At 41.4% G+C, this 26,364-nt stretch overlaps 1 protein-coding gene across 1 annotated transcript; it reads right to left on the reverse strand.

The window, feature by feature from the left end:
* Positions 1-23,197: 23,197 nt before the first annotated feature.
* Positions 23,198-25,064, reverse strand: LOC147899577 (uncharacterized). Its single transcript, XM_087377754.1, has 5 exons — positions 24,597-25,064; positions 24,387-24,464; positions 24,138-24,237; positions 23,666-23,820; positions 23,198-23,553 (listed from the first exon to the last, which is right to left on the reverse strand). Exons 1-5 carry the CDS (start codon positions 25,062-25,064, stop codon positions 23,344-23,346), a joined length of 1,011 nt encoding a protein of 336 aa, XP_087233880.1. The 3' UTR covers positions 23,198-23,343.
* Positions 25,065-26,364: the final 1,300 nt, after the last annotated feature.

Here is a 26,364-nt window from a genome sequence, read left to right on the forward strand (position 1 = left end):
AGACGGCCATGAGATCCTAGTGGAGAAAACTCAGTTAGAAGATGACAAGCCCCTAGATGATGTTGGTGCCAAAAGGGACAAGGACAACGATTATGATGAGGATGATATGCTAGAGAAAGTTAGAAAGTAAAAGGAAGCTATAGAAGGGGAGGCCATACTTAAAGAGGATTGGGGCATACTTAAAGACGATGGGGGTAGGGATGCTACCATGAAGCAAGGGATAGAAAAGATGAAAAGGTTTGTTTTTCAATCCTTGTACAAAAACAAGATGACTCACAGTGAGAAGCGTGTTGAATTTTTTTGTAAAGAGTAATATTTTATTGCCATCATGATATGATTTTATTTCTTTATATGGACACAATAGAGAAGGATACAATAGAGAAGGATAATGGCGAGACAAAAAGTGATGAAGAGAACCAGCAAGAGTTGTGTGAGAAAAATATAGAGGAAGCAATGGGAAACTTGGGTATGGACACAAAGAGCAACAAAAAGCTCACAGAGGCTATAGAAATAGTATCAAATATTTCTTCTATACCAAATGCTAGGTGTGGTGGAGATGACATGTAGGATGATGTTGTGCTAGGAAGCCTTCTCCCCACTGGGACAAAGAAAATGGGAGAAGCACAGAGGTCTGGTACATTTTGTAGAAAAGGGTGAGGTTATGATATAGTGCCTTGGCACCAAACGGGCCCAAGATCTTGTAAAATAGAGAGGTGAGAAAGAGAGAGATAGTGAAAGGGTTAGCCATCCCTTCAAAAGGTGGAAGTGTATAAAAGGCCAAAAGGTTGACTTTGGTCTTCATTGTTGCTTACACACTTTTGGGAATACAAAGATTCTCTCTTTCTTCCATTTTGTTCTTGCTATTGCATTATGTGTGCCTACCTTCCCCTCTCCCTTCCCCTTGCTTTTATTCTTGTCTCTCTCTCCTCCCCTTTCCCTTCCCCTTCTCCCTCTTCCATCTCCCCTTCCCTCCCTCTCTCATTATGTAGGAAACAACAATGTCGAAGGCCCTCTTGCGTGACACAAGAGGTTGAAGCTCATGTGTGGACATTGCTCTCATAAGGAGTTGCCAAAGGGTGTTCTTGTGGCATATTCTCCAAGTACCCAATCACACGTGAGGCTTTGGAGTACAAAGATCTCACATCTTTTGGCACCATTGTCGGGGAATCGAGGTATGCTCATGTCATGCATAGGCTTCTCTTTCGTGTGATGAACACCCATCTAGCAATGTTTCTAGAATTCTAGTAATGTAGTTGGAGTTTGGGAGTGTAGAAAGACATCAAATTTCCTCTTCTTTAGACTATAATGCGTGCATGTACCATGAATGCATTCAATGCAGTGCCACTCAAAGTCTCCCTTTGGATAGACCACTAGCTCCTATAGAGACCTTAGGCTACTAAACTTGGTTTGCATTGCAACACATGACGAGGATCCAAGTGGCCTAAAGATTTCACTTTCATCTATAGAGACATGGGCATCTATCTCCATGGAGCAATTCTCCAACATGACCAGATCTCAAGTCATTCATAGCTTGCCGGTCCACATTTAAGTATATGTGTATTTTGCAACAACACACATTGTTGTCTTTGAATTTCTTGACATACCAGAGCTTACAATTGTCAAAGCTCATTTTCCTAATTGAAATGTTAGAGTTTTGAGGCACAAACTTAAGATAGAACTCTGTTTGCTTACCCGACATGCGAAAAATAAAATTTTGGGCTAATTAAACTAATCAAGGTAATTAAATTAATCAATATACTAGAAAACATAACAATTCCACTACTAGAAAACAACATTAGGGGAGAAATGGGGTCTTAAAATGGCCTCCAATTAGTCTTTCCTAATTTCAAGGGATTAGGGAGGGATTTGAGGTGTACCAATGAGAGTTCTCAAAGGTGTGGGGCAATGGTATGTTGAGTTAGAGGGTGGGTAGGCCTACAGAGAGCCCCTATTGGCTATTCCACTTACACTAGGGACCATCCAAACCATCCCCCTCCCCCTTAACCCATGCTTGACCCTCCTCTTATGTGCACCTTTCCCAAATCAGCCTCAACTTGCATTCAAGGCTACTTTGATGTTTTCCATGCAAAAGTTTTTCCAAAAAAATGTGGGACTTGTTTTTAACTTTTAGGGTTTTGATATAAGTAGACATTTTTACATTCATTTCTCACTTTCACTTTTTGAGAGCCTTAGAATCTCCCATTATCAAAACTACAACACTCCCTTAGTCTCTCATTCCATGGCTTCAGCAAGAGCTACATTCCATTCCTTCCTCTCACAAACTCCATTTGTAGATTGTGAGGAAGGACTCTTTTTGGTATTTGATAAGACCCTAGATGTCCTAGGAATGTACATGCAAGCCAAGGAAGACTTCAAAGATGTCATCGAGTATATGCAAGAGAATTTCTCTAATTTTGCATATGAACTTGATGAGTCTTCAAAGAGATGGGTTCTAATAGATTACATGAAGTATTTATTCATGGATGAACCCAACTTTGTCAAGCAGTTGGCCTATTTCCATGATAATCTTACAGAGGGTGGGCTTAGGAAGATAGATGCAAATGACCTGATATAATTGGATATCATCAAATATATAGGCACTAGGTTCCTTTGCTAGGAGATGACATTCATCTTCCTTCTCTATGAAGGAAATTCAGAGAAAGAATCCTCATCATCAAGCACCCCTCTGCCAAATCTCTTGATGTCATCTACCCTAGGCCAAAATTATACTTGTACATGGAAGAGCCCCTTGACCAAGCAAGGGAGGAGATGGAAGTAGTTGAAGCATTGGAGCAACTCCAATAGCCCCCTACTGACATAGAGCAAGCATCTGCATCAGAGATTGCTAATCTAGCATCAGACATATAGTCATTGTCCCCCCTCATTGTTGATGGAGGAGAGTCTGTATTCCTCCATGTCATTGAGGTGCTATTTGGATTGCAAGAGGACAAGGCACTAGGGGTCCTAGAAGGTTTTGATGTTGATACAAGTGTCAAGGATCCCACAATTTTGGGTTTGGAGGACCAGAGCATGGAGGACTTTTTGTTCATGACTCTAGCTACATTGAGAGATGCAAACAAGTCCATATACGATGTGCAACCCTTTGATGCAGAGGATTCCATGTTGAAGCAAGAACAAGAGAAAGCTACCAATTACAAGTCAAAAGAGGATACAGTCCAAAGATACATCAACATCACAAGGCCAGAAGGAATAGAAACTAAGGATACTATAGCGGTAAGTTCAAACAATGTTTCCATGTCTTCTGGTATAACTTGTTTTTATGATCTAATGTTTGTTGAATTGTTGCAAGAGGCATTTGAGGTCGATGAATTCTCATCTTGACAGGGCCATGTTCATGTGGTAGCCTTGGCGAGATCACTCTTTGGCCCACTACCTCGGTCAAGTGGCACAACACATCGGGGTGTTCCACAACACATCCTGGTGTTCCACAACAAATTTTCACCACATGAGGGCCTATGGAGCTAATCAAGTATAAGGCATTGTCATGTGATGTCGATTATTTCAATATCAATCGAAATTCTAACGAGGTCATATTGGTTCACCACTTGGCTACTACGATCAATGCCTTTGGGTCAAACATTCATGGGAAGGCACTGGTAGTAGCAGTAATGTCACTTGTAGAGCTAGAGAGGACAATCTTAGTGTTGTAGCTACTAGGTTTGCTAATAGGAGTGCACTAGGGGATTCAAAGACCGCTATTGTTGATGTATTGGCATTATCTAGGAAGAAAGGCCATGAGCCTTGTTTGTAAAAAAATTTGGAATACAAACATTTTTTTTAAATAATCTTATTGTCCATTTATTTAATGGGTCCTTGTCTATTGTATGCTGCAAAAGCACCATCTATCTTCTTTTGAATATTAATGTTATATATCTTTTAATTTATCGTGATGAAGTCTATGTAAGCATAAGTTGTGCAAACATTGCAAAATTATAGTGAAATATGATGCTCTTCACTAGTTCTATGGGCACTGTCACTCTCATTTTTGGGATTCTGGGAGGAATTTCACCATGCTATAGGAGGCAAAGTTGTTTGGGACATTGTAGGGAGCCCAAAACCCCAAAACCCACCATGGTGCTCCAAGAGTTAATTAATACGAGCACAAACCTAGACATCTTTTACTATTGTTACAGTAGATACTTGTGCAGAGAAACATCTAGATGATATCCAATCAATTGGAGGGACACCAGACACCAGGCAGAAAAAGGTGACGATTAGAGAAATCCAAGAGAGCTCTGTGAGCTTGCAACCAGTCACAACCGCTGGTCAAAGGAAAGATCTAATGCTGTAACACAATCGTTTGAACTATAAACTGATGATCACCAAATCTAAGAGGTACGTCACAACCAACTGAAGAATGAAGAGAAGTCTTAGCATCGCCAAAGAAAACATTCCTCGTAGGAATAGTGTATTGTGGCAATTGAAACTTGTCAAACGAATTTCTGATGGGCCCGCTCGGTGAGGGAACTTCCTGAATCTACCAAAACCAAAATGGTGGACTGTTGAAAATGACTAGTAACAACAAAAGCAATGGACAGCTTGAGAGACTTGTGTGACACTGAGAACGTCACTCTCTTCATGCCCCCAGTTCGACTTTTCCCGAAACCAAAGACGAATCAGATTGTTGGACGTTTTGCATCGGATTCTGAGTAGCCAAAAATTGCCTGCAATATTTTTTTACATGACCATATCTATTACAAAAAAAGCAACGTGGATGTCCGGTTGGATGACAACCGTGATTTATCATTGAATGCTTTTTTGAATGGTGCTTTGAAAGACATTTGTGCATTTTGTACATGGTCAATTTCCATTGGCATTGGAGCCGAAGAAGGTACTGGCAAAATTGATGGGAGGATCGGAACCTTACTGGAAAACTAAATTCAATTCTTTGTGCAATAAGTAGCGCTTCTTGAAGAGTCTTAGGGCCCTGATCTTGGGTTCTCTATGAAATATTAGATTGAAGAGGTGGCCACAAAAAGAATAACTTGAAATCTTAAAGAATAACTTGAGATCTTCTACCATACTATTGTCCACTCTTAACAACAAGTGTGTTAACTTCAGCCCAAATTGTGACATGATTTCATTCGGCAACTATTTGAGTCCTTGCAACTAAGTAAGGGCGTCTTATCTATACTTCCAAACACCGATGACAAAGCCAATCGAAGATGATACCAAGAGGCTTTGATTTAAGGATCGAGTTGGTGATACCAAGTGGCAGCTAATTGTTGCAGAGCAGGCTTTATTTCTTCGGCTTTTTGTTGCTCAGACCATTGATGGTATTCACTGAGATTATTAAAGTGGTCCATCCACATGTACACATCTTCTTCCTGAGAACCAATGAATGCCTTTGGGCAAATCTTTGAATCATGACCTTGACAATTACCCACTGAAAACGCTAAACGTGAGGCCAAATTAGCCATGTTGATATTCGATTGGACCAATTCTGACTGAAGTGTGGCCAAAATTTTGGGTGTAAACTGAAAACCAAAACACTACTGTGATTGTTCTCCCTAATCAACTTCATGCTACATGTTCTCCATACCCAGCATCTCCACCAAAACATAAGAAGTTATTTAATCAACAAAAAGGAATGAGAGCGACTAAGATCTAGAACACGAAGATATTTTCATAATCAGTCTACAAATTATTCAGCTTTAATTGAAGAAAATGCAATCAATGCAATTTGATAGTAAGCATACCTCACAATACCACTGATCTTGAATATAGCATTTCTAACATCTTCTTGTAAGCACCCTTTTATTGTAATTGGGAGGATGAACTATCAAAGCAACAAAGAAGTCATGTCAACAATATAACATAATCATAATTACGCTAATGCATCACGATTATTAGTACACTAATCCTACAGCTTTGAATACCTGTAAGACCTTGTGCCCATCATGGGACTTGAGCCCACTAAGCTTATTGTCCTTTGAAAATGCTCCTTTCAAGCAACGCATGTACCCTGTGGGTGTTTGGAAAGAGGCAGTGTCTGCCTTGACCGTTGCCTCCTCCCTCGTAGAGAGGATCCATGTTACTTTCAGGAGGATAACTTTTCCTGAAGCATGCACTTGGGGCCACAAATGAGACATCCTATTCATAGCATGCAAAGTCTTCTCGCACTCCTCTCAAGTCTTTGGAATCAACCAAGTGTGCCCAAGTAGTAGCCCCCACATTCTTGAAGATATGCATGGGATCCAAGCCTGAATCCAGTCACGCCTTCAAATATGATGGTGGTGAATCAAGCTGACCTCCATGCGTGAGATGGTCTAGTGAAAGGTATGGAGCATGACCTTCATAAACATATTTTCTCATATGTTTGGAGTATCATGCAAGCGATTTCAAACCTGGTCCACAAAGAAGACAAGCATGGTACCCACTTGTAATAAGTCCTGCATGCGTGCATGAATGTGTTAGTATAAGACATGCATACCTAAGAGACTCATAAAAGCATAATCCTATATTATACATGTAGAGACACAACCACGTACCTACGCACCCTCCATATCTTGGGTAGTCATGCATGGTCCACATCAAGATACCCCTGACCAAAATATCATTGGTATGTCTAGGAGCTCTAGAAATATCAAAGAGCCGCACTCCTCTCCATAATATTTGTAACTCCTCTATCAAAGGTGCCATGTACATGTCCATATTTTTTGCCTTGTACTTCCTTGGCACAAGTAGTGCAAGCATGAGGTGTCTCTTTTTTATTGTTAGCCATGGTGGGATATTGTAATTCACCACAACTATGGGCCATGTTGACCAAGATGTCGAGCGTAACCCGAAAGGATTCATGTCATCCATGGCAAGCCCAAAATGTAAGTTGCGTGGCTCCCTGGCAAAGTTCGGCCACTGATTGTCTATGTGCTTCCAAGTTGCACAATCTATGGGTATGCTCAATGTGTCATCAGTGGAACGATGAGATGCATGCCATGTTATCAACTCCGCTATGGATTTGCATCAGAACATGTGCTGTATTCTTGCAATGATGGAAAACTAGTGTCTCAAGACCTTTACTGGTATCTGCTCACCCTGCAAGTCATCTCTACATCGTTGTTCCTCACATTTCAGGCAACTAGCCAAATCTCCATGCTCACGACAAAAGAGAATACAGTCATTACGGCAAGAATGGATGGTATGATAATCCATACCCACCATTGTTAGCATCTTCTTCACTTCATCTCTTGATGCGGGCATGGTATTTGGTGTAGGCAACATCTTATGGAGCAACCTATGATAATTTAAACATACATATGCTTCGAATAATGATGATTCGGTACACTAATCCTATAGCTTGGAATCCCTGAAAGATATTGAGCAAGCTTAGAATCTTACAACCTAACATCATAGCAAACATTTACAGACTCTTGCATTCTTTGAATTAGAGTAACAAAAGTTTGTATTTGTTTGCTCAATAGTAGGCTATTGAAGCTTCATGTGGGTGGAAAGAGAGGAGAAAAGAGAGGGAAAAAGAGAGGAGAAAAAGGACAAAAGAGAGGAGATAAGACAGAAAAAGAGAGGAGAAAAAGATATTGAAGCTTCATGTGGAAGGAAAGAGAGAGGAAAAGAGATCAAAAAACGGACAAAAGAGAGGAGATAAGACAAGAAAACAGAGGAGATAAGCCTGAGGAAAAGAGAGGAGAAAAAAGAGATAAGAGAGAAAAAGAGAGGAGAAAAAGGAGAAAAGAGAGGAGATAAGAGAGAAAAAGAGAGGAAATAAGAGAGAAAAAGAGAGAAAGTGAAGAGAAAAAGTGGGGATAAAGGAGAGAAAAAGTGAGAATACAAAGGATTCGAATAATGATGATTCTCAAACATACATGATGATTCTCAAAACAAACAATATCCAAATAATGAGTCAAATTAATGCAGGAGCTAACCTCATTAAGGCCGAGACACTTGTATCCGACCATCCATACTTTGCTTGTAGATTCAAGATTGAGAGACAAGCACGTAGTTTAGACATCCTAGCACCCTCGTATAACTGTGTTGATTGCAACTCTCGCATTTTGACCTCAGACTCTAACATCATGTGTACATGGAATGTAGTGCCCCTAAAGATAGAATCCATCATGTCAACCATACCCTAGTCATCATCCGGGAGACTATAGTCTTGCTTAAAGTGTGAAGGTATATGTGTACCCTCGTCATAACTACCCATACTTTGCTTGCAGATTCAAGATTGAGAGACAAGCACATAGTTTAGACATCCTAGGACCCTCATACAACTGTGTTGATTGCAACTCTCACATTTTGACCTCAGACTCTGACATCATGTGTACATGGGATGTTGTGCCCCTAAAAATAGAATCCATCATATCAACCATACCCTCGTCATCATCCGGGAGACTATAGTCTTGCTCAAAGTGTGAAGGTATATGCGTACCCTCGTCAGCCTCCTCATCCTGTGTGTAAATATAAGATCTTGTCTCAAGGTTTCGTATCATAATGGTATCCAATATTAACCACAAACTCAAATAGCTTTGAGTTACCGATAATCTATCAACACGTGCAACACCAACGGTGGGTACTGGTTCGGGCTCCTCCCCATACATCTGCAAGTGGCGCATGATAATACGATGATGTCGTACTTCTTGCTTGCAATGAGTGCAATGAAAATACAACCTCTCCATAAGCCACTCTGTGCTCTCGGGCATTGGCACATCATCTGACATGCTTTCACTTGTCCCTTCCATCTGCACACTTCTAAAATCACAACATAAGTTGCAAGGAAATCTATTAACAGTAATAAAATAGCCACTTATGAGCTTCTTTTTTAGCTTTTAACAATAAGTGCCCTGAAGCGTCACTATATAGCGACATTTTGCTTTGTTCCGTCACTATATAGTGATGCTTTTAAATATAAGCGTCACTATATAGCGACTGACCAGCGTCGCTATATAGTGACGCTGTGGGCTTAAACCCAAAACCCTATGGCATGGCGCTTTCTTTAGCATCTCTATTGTGAGAAAAGCAATCTCTCCTTCCACCTTATATCCATCAACCTCGCTTTCCTCCTCTCTATTCTCCACTCCTTACCACTACTCAACCCTCTCCTAACACTTGTGTTGCCTCTCCACCCTTCTCCCTCTTTGCTTGTGTGAAAATAAGTTTTTAAAGAAGGTGAGTCTCTTTAAGCAATGTAGGTTCATTTTTTGTGAGATTTTGTTTTGTGAGTGTTGAAGCATGTTTCTCCTTATATTGCTAAGGCTATGTGCTAGTTTTCATGCTTGATTTTCAGGGGTTAAAGACAAAAAACGAGATTTTGTGAAAGAAAGAAGACTCACCTTTTCTAATTTTTTTGGTATTTCTCTTCCTCCTCTTTCTCCTTGTTTGTAGGCTTATGCTTTCTCCTTGTTTGTGAGCTTATGCTTGTCTTTTCAATCCAATCCCTTTGAGAAGTTGCTTCTTTGAACTCCTTCTTCCTCTAACTAGTTATTTGAAAAATGATATGTTTCCTCTCTTTTATAGGGCCAAGTCCACAAAACACCGAGCGGGACTATTTCAGGTAAGAAAATGCTTCCTCTTTTTTCCTTTTGTTATTTTTGTTATTTGCATTGGCCTGCAGCTAGCGCTTTAAGCGCTAGCTGCAGTGATGGGTGTAGGAACCCTCTCTTTCCTCTTTCTCTCTTTTTCTTTTATGCTCATATGCTCATGGATAAGAATAAGCATATCCTTTCTCTCTTCTTTCTCTTATGCTTATGCTTATGCATGAGCATGTCTCATTTTCCTCTTTTCCTCTCTTTCTCCCCCTCTTCCCTCTCTTTCGATCTCTTTTCATAAGCATATGTATTTGCCTATGCTTAATTTTTCTCTCTTTTTCTTTTATGCTCATATGCTCATGCATAAAAATAAGCATATGCTTTCTTTCTTATTTCTCTTATGCTTATGCTTTTTTGCCCTCTTCTTTCTCTTAAGCTTATGCTTATGCATGAGCATATGTCTCCTTCTCCTCTTTTCCTCTTCCCTTCTCACTACAAGGCATAGGCCATTTTCCGACGAAAATACCGACGCTTTTTACATTAAAATTTTTTTTTTCATGGGCGCAAACGTCGCTATAAGTGTCGCTAAAAGCATCGGAAAAGGACCGTCGCTATAAATCGTTGCTATATAGTGACACTGGCAAATGTCGCTATATAGCGACGATGCAAACGTCGCTATATAGCGACACTGTTAATCGTCGCTATATAGCGACACTGGTAAACGTCGCTATATAGCGACGATTAATAGAAGTAAAAAAAAAGGGTTAGTGGGGCTAAACAGGGCTTCCTTTTGGCCCTGTTTATCCCCACTAATCCTTTTTTTTTTTTGTAGTTACAAAAGAAAGTTTTTTATAACAAAATTTTCCTTGCTTGCAGGGTGATACAAAATTGTTCTTGTGAAATGATGAGTAACAAATGCATATACATGTCGGACATATACAACAGTGTTTGTAACAAAATTACCCTTTCAAAAGGGCGATACAAAATTGCTCAAACGAGTGGATATATAAGATGCTACTACCACTACTACTCATCCGAATCCGAATCCGAATCATCTTCGTCTTGTTGGCCTGTTTCTTGGTCCTCGACACCTGCGTCTTCTCCCTTATCGTCGCCACCTGCGTCTGATCCTTGGCCCTGTTGATCGCTCGCCTGCGATGATGGGACGCTTGAGCTTTGACCCTAAGAGTGAACCATATAAATCGAAAATTAGATTGGAACTTAAATTAAAAAGTTTCCTCATAAGCTCATGCATAAGCATAAGCATGAGCTTATGCTTATGCTTATGCATAAGCATATGCATAAGCATAAACTTATGCTTATGCTTATGAGAGCTTATGCAGAAATAGAGATTGAGCTGATGCGGAAATAGAGAATGAGAGAAGCATAAGCATGAGCTTATGCTTCTCTCATTCTCTATTTCCACATAAGCTCATGCATTAACATTTGGCGGATTAGGGTATCTTTGTTTTAACTCATCGATGACCGCCTGCTTCTTTTGGGCATCTTGATACCGCCAATCACTATTTATCCCGCTCTTGAAGAGATGACTCATCAACCTCCTCATGGTGGCCATCACTGCTTTGCCCTTTTTATCTTCTGTTATCTCTCCGACAGATGTGATTTGATAGGAGAGATCCCCTGATGAGTAAGGAGGACTAACGGTAGTAGAGTCTGAAGGAGTGGAAGCTGCACGAGTGCTTTCGGAGCGACGAGTAGTAGTGGGAGTAGGAGAGGGAAAGGGACCTGACTGATACTGTTGTGCTGACTCGTCTACATCTCCCGAGTCAGCACAACATGAGCCGCCCGTCCTACTCTTCCTTCCCTTACGAGAGACATGCGCAGGTGATGACCCCCCGGTCGAAGGAGCACGAGGGGACGGTGGGCAGTACGTCCACCCATCGGTGTAGGGGAGGGAATTATTGATGTCCTCTGAGATAGCAGAGAGAAGAATCTGGCTGCCTCCTCATCGCTCATCTACGCTACAAACTCATCGGGACTCCCGACAAAGCCATGCATGGCTCGCAAAGGAGTTCCTCGAGGGGTAGTCGCACTGCTATGTGGAACAGGAGTCGGATGAGGGGTAGTCGTAGTGCTAGGTCCAAGAGCAGTCGGACCAGGGGTAGTCCTCGGGGTAGTCGCCTGAGAGGAATCAAAGTCCTCTGGAGCATAAAGATCATGAGCTCTTCTCCTGCGAGGCTGTCTATACTCATCGGAAGAGCGATGTGATCCCATGTCTAACATAGACACCAACATGAAAACAAAAAACAAAAAAACAAACATAAGCATAGGCATAAGCATAGGCATAGGCAAGAAGAAAGAAGAGGGAAAGGAAAGAAGAGGGAAAGAAAAGAGAAGAGAAACAAGAGGGAAATAGAGAATAAGAGTTTAAGAGAATAAACTCATGCTTATGCTTATGCGGAAATAGAGAATGAGAGAAGGGGGAAATAGAGAAGGGGGAAAGAGAGAAGCTAGAGAATGAGCTTATGTGGAAATAGAGAATGAGAGAAGGTGGAAATAGAGAAGAGGGAAAGAGAGAAGCATAAGCATGAGCTTATGCAGAAATGGACAATAAGAGAAGCATAAGCATGAGCTTATCCTTCTCTCATTCTCTATTTCTGCATAAGCTCATGCGTGAATGAGATTATGCTTCCCTCATTCTCTATTTCCGCATAAGCTCATGCATATGCGGAAATAGAGAATGAGAGAAGCATAAGCATGAGCTTATGCGGAAGCTAGAGAATGAGCTTATGCGGAAATAGAGAATGAGAGAAGGGGGAAATAGAGAAGGGGGATAGAGAGAAGCATAAGCGTGAGCTTATGCAGAAATAGAGAATGAGAGAAGGGGGAAATAGAGAATGAGAGAAGGGGGAAAGTGAGAAGCATAAGCATGAGCTTATGCGGAAATAGAGAAGGGCGAAATAGAGAAGGGGGAACGAGAGAAGCATAAGCATAAGCTTATGCGGAAATAGAGAATGAGAGAAGGGGGAAAGAGAGAAGCATAAGCATGAGCTTATGCGAAAATAGAGAAGGGGGAAATACAGAAGAGGAAAAGAGAGAAGCATAAGCACGAGCTTATGCGGAAATAGAGAATGAGAGAAGCATAAGCATGAGCTTATGCTTCTCTCATTCTCTACTTCTGCATAAGCTCATGCGTGAATGAGCTTATGCTTCTCTCATTCTCTATTTCTGCATAAGCTCATGCATATGCGGAAATAGAGAATGAGAGAAGCATAAGCATGAGCTTATGCGGAAGCTAGAGAATGAGCTTATGCAGCAAAAGAGAACGAGAGAAGGGGGAAATAGAGAAGCGGGAAAAAGAGAAGCATAAGCATGAGCTTATGCGGAAATAGAGAATGAGAGAAGGGGGAAATAGAGAATGAGAGAAGGGGGAAATAGAGAAGGGGCAAAGAGAGAAGGGGGAAGAGAGAAGCTAGAGAATGAGCCTACGCAGAAATAGAGAATGAGAGAAGGGGGAAATAGAGAAGAGGGAAAGAGAGAAGCATAAGCATGAGCTTATGCGGAAATAGAGAATGAGAGAAGCATAAGCTCATGTGTGAATGAGCTTATGCTTCTCTCATTCCCTATTTCCACATAAGCTCATGCATATGTGGAAATAGAGAATGAGAGAAGCATAAGCATGAGCTTATGCGGAAGCTAGAGAATAAGCTTATGTGGAAATAGAGAGTGAGAGAAGGGGGAAATAGAGAAGGGGGAAAGAGAGAAGCATAAGCATGAGCTTATGCGGAAATAGGGAATGACAAAAGGGGGAAATAGAAAATGAGAGAAGGGGGAAATAGAGAAGGGGGAAAGAGAGAAGCATAAGCATGAGCTTATGCAGAAATAGAGAAGGGGGAAATAGAGAAGGGGGAATGAGAGAAGCATAAGCATAATCTTATGCGGAAATAGAGAATGAGAGAAGGGGGAAATAGAGAAGGGGGAAAGAGAGAAGCTCAAGCATGAGCTTATGCGGAAATAGAGAAGGGGGAATGAGAGAAGCATAAGCATGAGCTTATACGGAAATAGAGAATGAGATTATGCGAAAATAGAGAATGAGAGAAGCATAAGCATGAGCTGATGTTTCTCTCATTCTCTATTTCCACATAAGCTCATGCATAAGCATAAGCTTATCCGAAAATAGAGAATGAGAGAAGGGGGAAATAGAGAAGGGGGAGGGAAAGGAAAGAGAGAAGGGGGAAATAGAGAAGGGGGAAATAGAGAAGGGGGAAAGAGAGAATAAGAGAAGAGGGAAAAAAGAGAAGGGGGAAATAGAGAAGGGGGAAAGAGAGACGCATAAGCATGAGCTTATGCAGAAATAGAGAATGAGCTTATGCGGAAATAGAGAATGAGAGAAGCATAAGCATGATCTTATCCTTCTCTCATTCTCTGTTTCCGCATAAGCTCATGCATAAGCATAAGCTTATGCAGAAATAGAGAATGACAGAAGGGGGAAATAGAGAAGGGGGAAAGAGAGAAGCATAAGCATGAGCTTATGCGGGAATAGAGAAGGGGGGAAATAGAGAAGGGGGAATGAGAGAAGCATAAGCATGAGCTTATGCGGAAATAGAGAATGAGAGAAGCATAAGCTCATGCTTATGCTTCTCTCATTCTCTATTTCCACATAAGCTCATTCTCCGCATAAGCTCATGCTTATGCTTCTCTCATTCCCCCTTCTCTATTCCCGCATAAGCTCATGCTTATGCTTCTCTCTTTCCCCCTTCTCTATTTCCCCCTTCTGTCATTCTCTATTTTCGCATAAGCTTATGCTTATGCATGAGCTTATGCTCTCATTCTCTATTTCCGCATAAGCTCATGCATAACCATAAGCTTATGCAAAAATAGCGAATGAGAGAAGGGGGAAATAGAGAAGGGGGAGGGAAAGGAAAGAGAGAAGGTAAAAGAGAGAAGGGGGAAATAGAGAAGGAGAAAAGAGAGAATAAGAGAAGAGGGAAAACAGAGAAGGGGGAAATAGAGAAGGGGGAAAGAGAGACGCATAAGCATGAGCTTATGCGGAAATAGAGAATGAGCTTGTCCAGAAATAGAGAATGTGAGAAGCATAAGCATGATCTTATGCTTCTCTCATTCTCTATTTCCGCATAAGCTCATGCATAAGCATAAGATTATGCGAAAATAGAGAATGAGAGAAGGGGAAAGAGAGAAGCATAAGCATGAGCTTATGTAGAAATAGAGAAGGGGGAATGAGAGAAGCATAAGCATGAGCTTATGCAAAAGCTAGAGAATGAGCTTAGGCAGAAATAGAGAATGAGAGAAGGGGGAAATAGAGAAGGGGGAATGAAAGAAGCATAAGCATAAGCTTATGCAGAAGCTAGAGAATGAGCTTATGCTAAAATAGAGAATGAGAGAAGGCGGAATGAGAGAAGCATAAGCATAAGCTTATGTAGAAATAGAGAATGTGCTTATGCAAAAATAGAGAATGAGAGAAGCATAAGCATGAGCTTATGCTTCTCTCATTCTCTATTTCCACATAAGCTCATGCATAAGCATAAGCTTATGCGGTGCGGAAATAGAGAATGAGAGAAGGGGGAAATAGAGAAGGGGGAAAGAGAGAAGCATAAGCATGAGCTTATGCAGAAATAGAGAATGAGAGAAGGGGGAAATAGAGAAGGGGGAAAGAGAGAAGCATACGCATGAGCTTATCCGGAAATAGAGAAGGGGGAAATAGAGAAGCATAAGCATGAGCTTATGTGGAAATAGAGAATGAGCTTATGCGGAAATAGAGAATGAGAGAAGCATAAGCATGAGCTTATGCTTCTCTCATTCTCTATTTCCGCATAAGCTCATGCATAAGCATAAGCTTATGCGGAAATAGAGAATGAGAGAAGGGGGAAAAAAAGAAGGGGGAGGGAAAGGAAAGAGAGAAGGGAAAAGAGAGAAGGGGGAAATAGAGAAGGGGGAAAGAGAGAATAAGAGAAGAGGGAAAAAAGAGAAGGGGGAAATAGAGAAGGGGGAAAGAGAGACGTATAAGCATGAGCTTATGCGGAAATAGAGAATGAGCTTATGTGAAAATACAGAATGAGAGAAGCATAAGCATGATCTTATGCTTCTCTCATTCTCTATTTCCACATAGGCTCATGCATAAGCATAAGCTTATGCGGAAATAGAGAAAGAGAGAAGGGGGAAACTTAAGCATAAGCATAAGCTCATGCTTATGCTCATGCATGAGCATGAGCTTATGCGGAAATAGAGAATGAGAGAAGGGGGAAATAGAGAAGGGGGAAGAGAGAAGCATAAGCTCATGCATAAGCTTATGCATGAGCTTATGCGGAAATAGAGAAAGAGAGAAGCTTCTCTCATTCTCTATTTCCGCATATGCTCATGCTCTCATGTTATGTGGAAATATAGAATAAGAGGGAAAGGAAAGAGAGAATGGAAAAGTGAGAAGGGGGAAATAGAGAAGGGGGAAAGAGAGAATAAGAGAAGAGGGAAAAAAGAGAAGGGGGAAAAAAGAGAATAAGAGAAGGGGGAAGAAGGAAAGAGTTTGAGGGGAAGAGAGGGTTCCTACGCCCATCACTGCAGCTAGCGCTTAAGGTGCTAGCTGCAGGCCAATGCAAATAACAAAAATAATAAATGGAAAAAAGAGGAAGCACTTACCTGAAATAGTATGTCCCGCTCGGTGTAGTGGACTGGCCCTACAAAAGAGAGAAAACAACCATTTTTTCAAATAAGATATTAGTGGAAGGAGGAGATTACAAAAGCAACTTCTTGAAGGGAGGAGATTGAGGAGACAAGGAAAGGAGAAGATTGAGGAGACAAGGAGAAAGAGAAGGAAGAGAAATACAGAAAAAAGAAGTGAGTTTTCTTCCTTTCTTGAAATCTCATTTTTTGTTTCAATCCTTTCAAAACAAGCATGAAAACTAGTTTACAGGTTTAGCAATACAAGAAGAAACACTCACAAAACTAAAGCTAACAAACAAACAACCTACATTGTTGAAACAAACTCACCTCTTGAAGGACTTCCTTTCAAGAAACCAAAGAGGAAAAAGGGTAGAGAGGGAGTACAAGAGGTAGGAGAAGGCTGAGGAGTGGAAAATAGAGTGGAAGGTTGCTTGAAATAGGTGGGAGGTCGTTGAAAATAGGTGGGAGGAGATATTGGCTTGCTTACTTGAGAGATTAGTGAATAAGATGAAGAAAATGCCACGCGATTAGAGTTTCGGGTTTTAACCCACAGCGTCGCTATATAGCGACGCTAATTCGTCGCTATATAGTGACGCTAAAAAAAAAACATCGCTATATAGCAACAGAACAGAGCAAAAATGTCGCTATATAGCGACGCTTACAGTCACTTTTTTCTTGTAGCATCGAAAGAAGCTCAAACATGCTATTTTATAACTGTTAATATCTCTTCTTCATGCTTATGTTGTGATTTTATAAGTGTAGATGGAAGGGATGAGTGGAAGCTCGTCCGCTGATGCGCCAATGCTCGGGAGCACGAAGTGGCTTATGGAGAGGTTATACTGTCATTGCACTCATTGCAAGCGAGAAGTACGACATCAACGTCGTATTATCATGCGCCACTTGCGGATGTATGGGGAGGAGCCATAACCAATACCCCCCGTTGGTGTTACACATGTTGATGGACCATCGATAAGTCAAAGCTATTTAAGTTCGCAATCTTATTGTATACCAGGAAATAGAAGATCTTATATTTACACAAAATCTTAAAACAGGATGAGGAGGGTGACGAGGGTACACATATACCTTCTCACTTTCAGTGAGACTATGGTCTCCCGGATGACGACAAGGGTATGTCAACATGATGGATTCCATTTTTAGGGGCACTACATCCCACGTACACGTGATGTCAGAGTCTGAGGTCAAAATGTGAGAGTTGCTATCAACACAATTGTACGAGGGTGCTAGGATGTCTAAACTACGTGCTTGTCTCTCAATCTTGAATCTACAAGTACAGTATGGGTGGTCGGATACAAGTGTCTCGGCCTTAATGAGGTTAGCCCTTGTATTAATTTGACTCATTATTTGGATATTGTTTGTTTTGAGAATCATCATTTGGATAGTGTCTTTGTCATAGGTTGCTCTAGAAGATGTTGCCTGCACCAAATACCATGCCCGCATCAAGAGATGAAGCGAAAAAGATGCTAACAAGGGTGGGTCCGTAATGATTGTATTCTCTTTCGTCATGAGCATGGAGATTTGGCTAGTTGTCCAAAGTGTGGGGAACAACGATATAGAGATGACTTGCAGGGTGAGCGGATACCGGTAAAGGTCTTGAGACACTTTCCCATCATTGCAAGAATACAACACATGTTCCGATGCAAATCCATAGCAGAGTTGATGACATGGCATGCATCTCATCGGTCCACTGATCACACATTGAGGATTCCTGTAGATTGTGCAGCTTGGAAGCACATAGATAATCAGTGGCTGGCCTTTGCGAGGGAGCCACGCAACTTACATCTTGGGCTAGCCATGGACGGCGTGAATCCTTTCGGGTTACACTCGACATCTTGGTCGACATGGCCCATATTCATGGTGACTTACAATATCCCACCATGGCTAACAATAAAAAAGGGACACCTCATGCTTGCACTACTTGTGCCAGGAAAGTACAAGGCAAAAAACATGGACGTGTACATGGCACCTTTGATAGAGGAGTTACAGATATTATGGAGAGGAGTGCAAGTCTTTGATATTTCCAGAGCTCCTAGACATACCAATGATATTTTAGTTAGGGGTATCTTGATGTGGACCATGCATGACTACCCAGGATATGGAGAGTGCGCAAGTACGTGGTTGTGTCTTTACATGTACAATGAGGGATTATGCTTTTTTTACTCTCTTTTGCACGCATGTCTTGTACTAACACATTCATGCACGCATGCAGGACTTGTTACAAGTGGGTACCATGCTTGTCCGCTTTGTGGACCGGCTCTGAAATCGCTTGCACGCTACTCCAAACAAATGTGGAAAAATGTTTATGAAGGTCATGCTCGATACCTTCCGCTCGACCATCTTGCACATGGAGTCAGCTTGATCCACCGCCATCATATTTGAAGGCAAGTGACTGGATTCAAGCTTGGAGGGCGAATGGAGAGGAACATCCTCCTGGTATGAAGAGGCTATCGATCTTTCACGAGCTTCCTTATTGGGGTTAGTTACAAATCAATCATCTCTTGGATCCCATGCATATCTTCAAGAATGTGGGAGCTACTATTTGGGCACACTTGGTTGGTTCTAAGGACTCGAAAGGAGTGCGAGAAGACTTACGTGCTATGAATAGGATGTCTCGTTTGTGGCCCCAAGTGCATGCTTCGGGAAAAGTTGTCCTCCCAAAAGCAACGTGGATCCTCTCTACGAGGGAGGAGGCAATGGTCAACGTAGACATTGCCTCTTTTTAAACACCGACAGGATACATGCGTTGCATGAAAGGAGCATTTTCAAAGGACAATAAGCTTAGTGGCCTCAAGTCCCATGATTGGCACAAGGTCTTACAGGTATTCTAGGTAGAATTAGTGTACCGATAATCGTGATGCATTAGCATAAATATTATTATGTTATATTATTGACATGACTTCATTGTGGCTTTGATAGTTCATCCTCCCAATTATAATAAAAGATTGCTTACAAGAAGATGTTAGAAATGCTATATTCAAGATCTGTGGTATTGTGAGGTATGCTTACTATCAAATTGCATTATGTATTTACTTCATGGACATGTGAAATAGGTGGATATCTCAAATATCTTACATATGCATGGACATGTGAAATAGGTGGATATCTCAAAAAGAGATCTCTATATCGAGCATCGAGAAGGCTAGGGTGGAATCCATCGAAGCCGTATGCTTGCTTGAGAAGCACTTTCCCTCGAGCATTATGACAACTCAAGTCCACTTGCTTGTGCACATAGTTGATGAGGTGGCTATAGTAGGTACCATTCATAGTCGATCGATGTTTTTTCTCGAGCAGTTTATGAAAACTTTAAAGGGGTTTGTAAGACAAAGAGCAAGACCAGAAGCAAGCATGGTAGAGGGATGGCTTGTGCAAGAGTCATTAGTATATATCACAGAGTTTCTTGCATCCACGGATCCTGATATGCCGCAAGCTTGGCACAACAAGGATGATGATCGCATCGTTGGCGAGGTTCCCCAAGGAAAAGGGATTGAAAGAAAGATGAGCGAAGAGCAAATGGAGAAATTCAATAAGTTTTGTATCCTCAATAGCCCTAAGATGCAGAAGTGGATTGAGAGATATGAAGTGTCCAAAGCAGAAAGAATAAATGCAAGGACGAGATTCAGAGTAATGTACAGGTGATCACAACCATATCCACGGGATCTGGCTCTTCTCCCTACTCACATGTCACTTTATTGGCTACAACTGGCTCTACGTAAAGCCGAACGTGATGGAGAGACAATAAACGAGTGCGAGCGAGAGTTATCATCTAGATGTATGGTGCATGTAAGTTTCTTACCTCTTGACGTAATTAAGTAATTATTTGTGGCAATATATGCTATAAAATAGATGCATTTTCATTGTTTTAATGATGCTCTTTTACAGTACAAAAAGTACAGTGCATTATGGTCATATGGACGACATTTTCACGTGGAACGCATCGATTCAAAGAGAGTCACGTATGATTGTGGAGTCATGGCTAACTTCACACAAGATAGCCGAGCAAGTGCTTCAGATACCAATCTTCTCTCCTCACAGTTGGATTATTGTGGAACCATAAGCGATATCTATGAAATTGATTTCAGACGATTTACTATTTTCATTCTTGATGTAAAATGGTTTAGAACTACTTACAACGGTCCCCATGTGACAGTGAGAAAAGATACTAGTGGTCTCTTTGCAATAGACTCCACCAAACATTGGACTGATGAAAATGATACTTTTGTTCTTCCCGAGCACTGTGAGCAGGTGCATACTAATGATTTAATTAGTCGAAGATTTCGTTTTTAAAGTCCATTGATACATGTACTTGAGCATAATTTCATATATATAATTGACGACATTTGGCACCCATCTTCAATATAGGTGGTTTTTCATCCGGATCGTTCTGATCCAAGATGGTGGTACGTGATCCAAGTTGCACCACAAAGTAAGCAAATTTTTGAAGATCGAGATGTGGATATGATGGAGATGCCACTACCAATGCCAAATCCAATTGATGAATCTAGCGAAGAAGATGTAGATCACCATATGAGCCAAGAGGAAGATGCACATAATGACATCGCATGGGAGGAGGATGGCGATCACGATATTGAGGAAGAAGATAACAATCATCAAGAATCACCACACTTAAGCTTTATTGAAGAAGATGAACAAATACTTTTAGGTGAACGTACGATGCTAGAGTACAATGATGATATAGGAGATCAACTTGGTATAGAGTTGGATATAGACTTGTTGGTGCCTTAGACTTGGCTCAAGATGAAACAGTTGATGTAAATGCTCTTATTTGATTTTTGTCATCTCAAACTTGCACATGAATATATGAGCTTCAAAGGCTTGATGTACATGCTCTCATTTTTTAATTCTCTATGAGCTCAAACATGTATGAAAATTTAAAAAAATTTATCATTGGAAAAAACTAACTTTTAAGGCCTATTAAAAAAAAAAACCTCTGTAAAAACGTCGCTATAAATTTGTATATCAGTGTCGCTATAGAGCGACTTTTAGAAAAATTCGCTATATAGCGATAATTTAGGAAACCCGCTTTCCATACCGACGATTAATGCTAAGCGGGCGTTAAACGTCGATACGTAAACGTTGCAATAGGATCCGTATGTAGTAGTGTTCTCGAGTGGTTTATGAAAACTTTAAAGGGGTTTGTAAGACAAAGAGCAAGACGAGAAGCAAGCATGGCAGAGGGATAGCTTGTGCAAGAGTCATTAGTATATATCACAGAGTTTCTTGCATCCACGGATCCTGATATGCCACAAGCTTGGCACAACAAGGATGATGATCGCATCGTTGGCGAGGTTCCCCAAGGAAAAGGGATTGAAAGAAAGATGAGCGAAGAGCAAATGGAGAAATTCAATAAGTTTTGTATCCTCAATAGCCCTGAGATGCAGAAGTGGATTGAGAGATATGAAGTGTCCAAAGCAAAAAGAATAAATGCAAGGACGAGATTCAGAGTAATGTACAGGTGATCACAACCATATCCACGGGATCTGGCTCTTCTCCCTACTCACATGTCACTTGATTGGCTACAACTGGCTCTACGTAAAGCCGAACGTGATGGAGAGACAATAAATGAGCACGAGCGAGAGTTATCATCTAGATGTATGGTGCATGTAAGTTTCTTACCTCTTGACGTAATTAAGTAATTATTTGTGGCAATATATGCTATAAAATAGATGCATCTTCATTGTTTTAATGATGCTCTTTTACAGTACAAAAAGTACAGTGCATTATGGTCATATGGACGACATTTTCACGTGGAACGCATCGATTCAAAGAGAGTCACGTATGATTGTGGAGTCATGGCTAACTTCACACAAGATAGCCGAGCAAGTGCTTCAGATACCAATCTTCTCTCCTCACAGTTGGATTATTGTGGAACCATACGCGACATCTATGAAATTGATTTCAGACGATTTACTATTTTCATTCTTGAAGTAAAATGGTTTAGAACTCTTACAACGGTCCCCATGCGACAGTGAGAAAAGATAGTATTGGTCTCTTTGCAATAGACTCCGCCAAACATTGGACCGATGAAAGTGATACTTTTGTTCTTCCCGAGCACTGTGAGCAGGTGCATACTAATGATTTAATTAGTCAAAGCTTTCGTTTTTAAAGTCCATTGATACATGTGCTTGAGCATAATTTCATATATATAATTGACGACATTTGGCACCCATCTTCAATATAGGTGGTTTTTCATCCGGATCGTTCTGATCCAAGATGGTGGTACGTGATCCAAGTTGCACCACAAAGTAAGTAAATTTTTAAAGATCGAGATGTGGATATGGAGATGCAACTACCAATGCCGGATCCAATTGATGAATCTAGCGAAGACGATGTAGATCACCATATGAGCCAAGAGGAAGATGCACATAATGACATCGCACGGGAGGAGGATGGAGATCACGATATTGAGGAAGAAGACAACGTCAATCATCAAGAATCACCACACTTAAGCTTTATTGAAGAAGATGATCAAATACGTTTAGGTGAACGTACGATGCTATAGTACGATGATGATATAGGAGATCAACTCGGTATAGAGTTAGAGATAGACTTGTTTGGCGCCTTAGACTTGGCTCAAGATGAAACAGTTGCTGTAAATGCTCTTATTTGATTTTTCTCATCTCAAACTTGGACATGAATATATGAGCTTCAAAGGCTTGATGTACATGCTCTCATTTTTTAATTCTCTATGAGCTCAAACATGTATGAAAATTTAAAAAAATTTGTCATTGGAAAAAACTAACTTTTAAGGCCTATTTTTAAAAAAAAAACCTCTCTGAAAAGCGTCGCTATAAATTTATATATCAGTGTCGCTATATAGCAACACTTAAAAGTCGCTATATAGTGATGATTTACGAAACCCGCTTTTCATACCGACGATTAACGCTAAGCGGGTGCTGAAGGTCGGTATGTAAATGTCGCAATAGGATCCGTGTATAGTAGTGTCCCTCATCACGAGGCTTCAAGGAGAGAAAATAAATTTTCAATGTTCAACAAAAGAGATAAAAATGGTCTAGCTCTTATTCATAAACTTGTGTTTTGGACAAATATAAATCATGGCCGTAATCTTTTTCCTAGCTTATATACAATACGTGAACTGTTCCACTCTACAAAATTTTGATTTGGGAGATTCAAGTACTCCCTAGAGCTTTGACACATACATTACGTTTCATTTTGATGTTTGCAACTTGGAAAGTAAGAAAAGGCATCCAGATGACATGAGAATGGATGCTGAAAAACATAGCAAATCTATTCCCGAATTGATGGGAACCTTTTTGCTCTTTTCAAACATCCCCACAAGTAGTATCATCACGATCACATGTCCTAGCTTTGTCTTTAGCTCATCAAGGGACCGAATTTCCAACCACAAAGGACGCTCCTGCAAAATAACCTGCTTTAGAAAACGAGAGAACTTTAGCCAGAAAGAAACTGCATAGCTCATTCTACCGCACTCGAGTGGAATCATAAAGAAGAAAAGCGTATTGGCATACCCTGAGCCGGAAGAGTCCGAACAAATTCGAACCAGAAATATTTTTGTGGGGGAATCTTGATGAAGCCATATCTCTTGAGATGTCAATGGTGTTCACAAATAGCTCATAAAGACCCATACCAAATATAAGCATCACAGTTCCCACGAGGTATACATCTGCGCCCATGTAGTCAAGTCAGTGTTTCTGCAAAATGAATTTTCACCCCAATTAAGTCTCCAAGCACTGGTGATTTGGGCTTTGAGATATGTGAGAACGCAACCAAGATGAGCCTGGCATTATTTTGTATGTTTGTAACCCATTCGAACTTCGGTGGGCAGACTGACAGGAAAGAACGATTTATCAAGAAGCAATGTAAAACAAGGAAGATTGTTACAACGAGACTCGAAGACTTAAAAGCGTGAAGACCTGCATCATTGTAGCTGTGAGGACGTTCCTTAGGAAGGGCACAGTAACTGTTCCAACGTATACTCACCAAGCGCTTGGACGAGCAAGAGGACAAGCTGTCCCGAGTCAGTTCCATGAAATGCTGCATGGAAGTAGAGGAAAAAGGATTCCCTCACAAAAACACAGCCCTGTGAATAAACAGTAACACAGTGCTTGCTCTTAGAAACCGGACGAGTAATGATCTGCAACACTCAGGGAATATTTTTTTCTTGTCACTTATTTAAGAAATTGTAATTTTGTTCAAGAAAGCCAATCCGTAAGCCTTACAGCCCTGTACCTGGAAAAAGCAGAGGAGTGATCCAACTAAAGAACCCATGACCGCCAGGAGTGCGAAAAAACGACAGTTAAAGATAGCCTGATACTCAAAGGACTTTTGAAGTTAACGTGACATCCAGGAGCAAAAGAAGAGGTTGAACGCTTTGCGGGCAGATCATTGAAAGCTCGGAAACGAGTGAAGGCGAGGAGGTTTACGGTATTGTTAACTCACCTTCTCAATGAGTTCCTCGATAGCCGGATGATTGCGATGCCCTGTATGCAATGCGCGGTTGTCTGTTTCGGGTTGTACCAAAACTTCGCGACTAGCGTAGCTGTTTCCGATTCCGTGTGCTGTGAGGGGCCGTGGCGTGTTGTAAGGAGGGCAAATCCCTGGAAGCCTACTCGTCCAGTTGCAGCCCCATTCTATTGTCAGTGGACGAACCATAGTTCTGAGATGCGTGAGGCTTCTACATGTGCCTTTTGGATGCCCAAAAGCTACACATGCGACGAAATACTTTTTGGAGGATCGTGCAGATCTGTATGTTTTTGAATTTGGTAAAAGTGACGAATGGAGTTGTTTAAACAGAATTCTGGCGGATGCTTGACGGGAATCCGAGACGAAAGTAAGGCCTCCATCCTGCAGCTCACTTCGAATGTCTGTACTTAGGACTCTAGAGTACTCCAAAGTATGGCTGTCCATTATGACTTACTCGGAGAGGAGGCCGATTGCAGGATTGGGGAATGGGCAAGGCAAGACGTTACAAGGGGGTTGGTAAAAGCGCAGCCTTCCCGTATATGTGGAAGAACGCGAAGGAAAGCTGCAGCGAGAGCGCCGCAATACTGAAGACTGCGACCGAGGGCAAGGTCGAGGAGGAGGAGAGAGGAGGCTCAACAGAAGGCGAGGTGCAGGAGACGGTTAGAAGTCGAAGCTGCAACGTTGAGGACGATTGGAGGAAGGAAGGTTTGGTGAGGATCATAGGGAGCTTGCGCACAGAGTGATCATAGAGGGCATGTGTACAAAAGTTGACGAAGCTTTTGAGAGTTGGTGCAAGCCAGAAGGAGACGGGGTGACGAGCAGAGGTTGTATTTATAGCGAGTAACCAGCAGTAAAGCAGAGGCCGGGAAAAGAGTTTGTAAAGTGTACGCACCGAAAGAGAATGGAAGGCTATTAGAGAAACGGAATATCCCGAATAGTGGAAGCTGCAGCTGGGCTCAAGGAAAGGCACAGTGGCCGCCCATGAGCTTCTTTTTCCTCCCCAACTTTGTCAATTCGCACACCTCCCATTCTCTGCTCGTCGCCTTTGCAGATTATATGTGCAGAAAATCCTCAGCCTCTCGCTTCTAGTTCTTGGTGGTGGGGAAGCGGCGCCTTTCTCCAATTTGCTATCAGGCTATCAGCTAAGAGGCAGCTATTATCTCCATGGCCATTTTTGCAGGAGCAGCAGGTGAGAATCCGAAAAGTGCAGAATGGACGCGCTCTCTCAGCTCTGTAGTCTTCCTGCCGTGCGCATTTGGGTGTTTGATGGGATCATTGGAGTTCGAACTTCGAACACGATGCTGCTGCCTGCATGCACCGTAAAGAAAGGTACGTAACGATTTTCCTGCCCGTGTTGTTTGACGTCTGGAGCCTACACTTTTACAATAGTTTTGAATATAAACGGGCCTCCAAAACTTCCTTGAGCCTCCCTTTTTAATTCTAGCCAACCATGTGGCACTCTACTTAATTCTTGGGAAGCAAATCTCCACAGTTTAAAATTTGTAAGCTTTTCCATCCACTTCCTTCACTGCGCATTTCTTCTAAAATCTAAAACTATCTAAGGGCCTACAATGGTCATTTCTACACTTTCACGTGCCCTGTAAGGACATTGCCCCAAGGAAATTTCGATCGCCACAAGCCACTACAAGCACAAATTCTGAATCAAATTTTCCAAGCATCCTAGAGCACTTTCCTAGAAATTTTCAATCAAAATTTCCAAACATCCTAAGGTTCCCTTCTTATT

Source organism: Dipteris shenzhenensis, chromosome 8 (assembly GCF_047967505.1).
Source record: "Dipteris shenzhenensis isolate YYH24624 ecotype China chromosome 8, Dip_SZ_1.0, whole genome shotgun sequence".
Taxonomy (NCBI): domain Eukaryota; kingdom Viridiplantae; phylum Streptophyta; class Polypodiopsida; order Gleicheniales; family Dipteridaceae; genus Dipteris; species Dipteris shenzhenensis.

What these genes read in the sequence shown, in the direction of transcription:
- LOC147899577 (XM_087377754.1), bottom strand. Translation starts at nt 25,064, where the DNA reads ATGGACAGCCATACTTTGGAGTACTCTAGAGTCCTAAGTACAGACATT. An exon ending in CACTCCTCTGCTTTTTCCAG is followed by an intron (nt 24,238 to 24,386) that starts GTACAGGGCTGT and finishes GTTTATTCACAG; the next exon opens with GGCTGTGTTTTTGTGAGGGA. An exon ending in CTTGCTCGTCCAAGCGCTTG is followed by an intron (nt 23,821 to 24,137) that starts GTGAGTATACGT and finishes ACATGGGCGCAG; the next exon opens with ATGTATACCTCGTGGGAACT.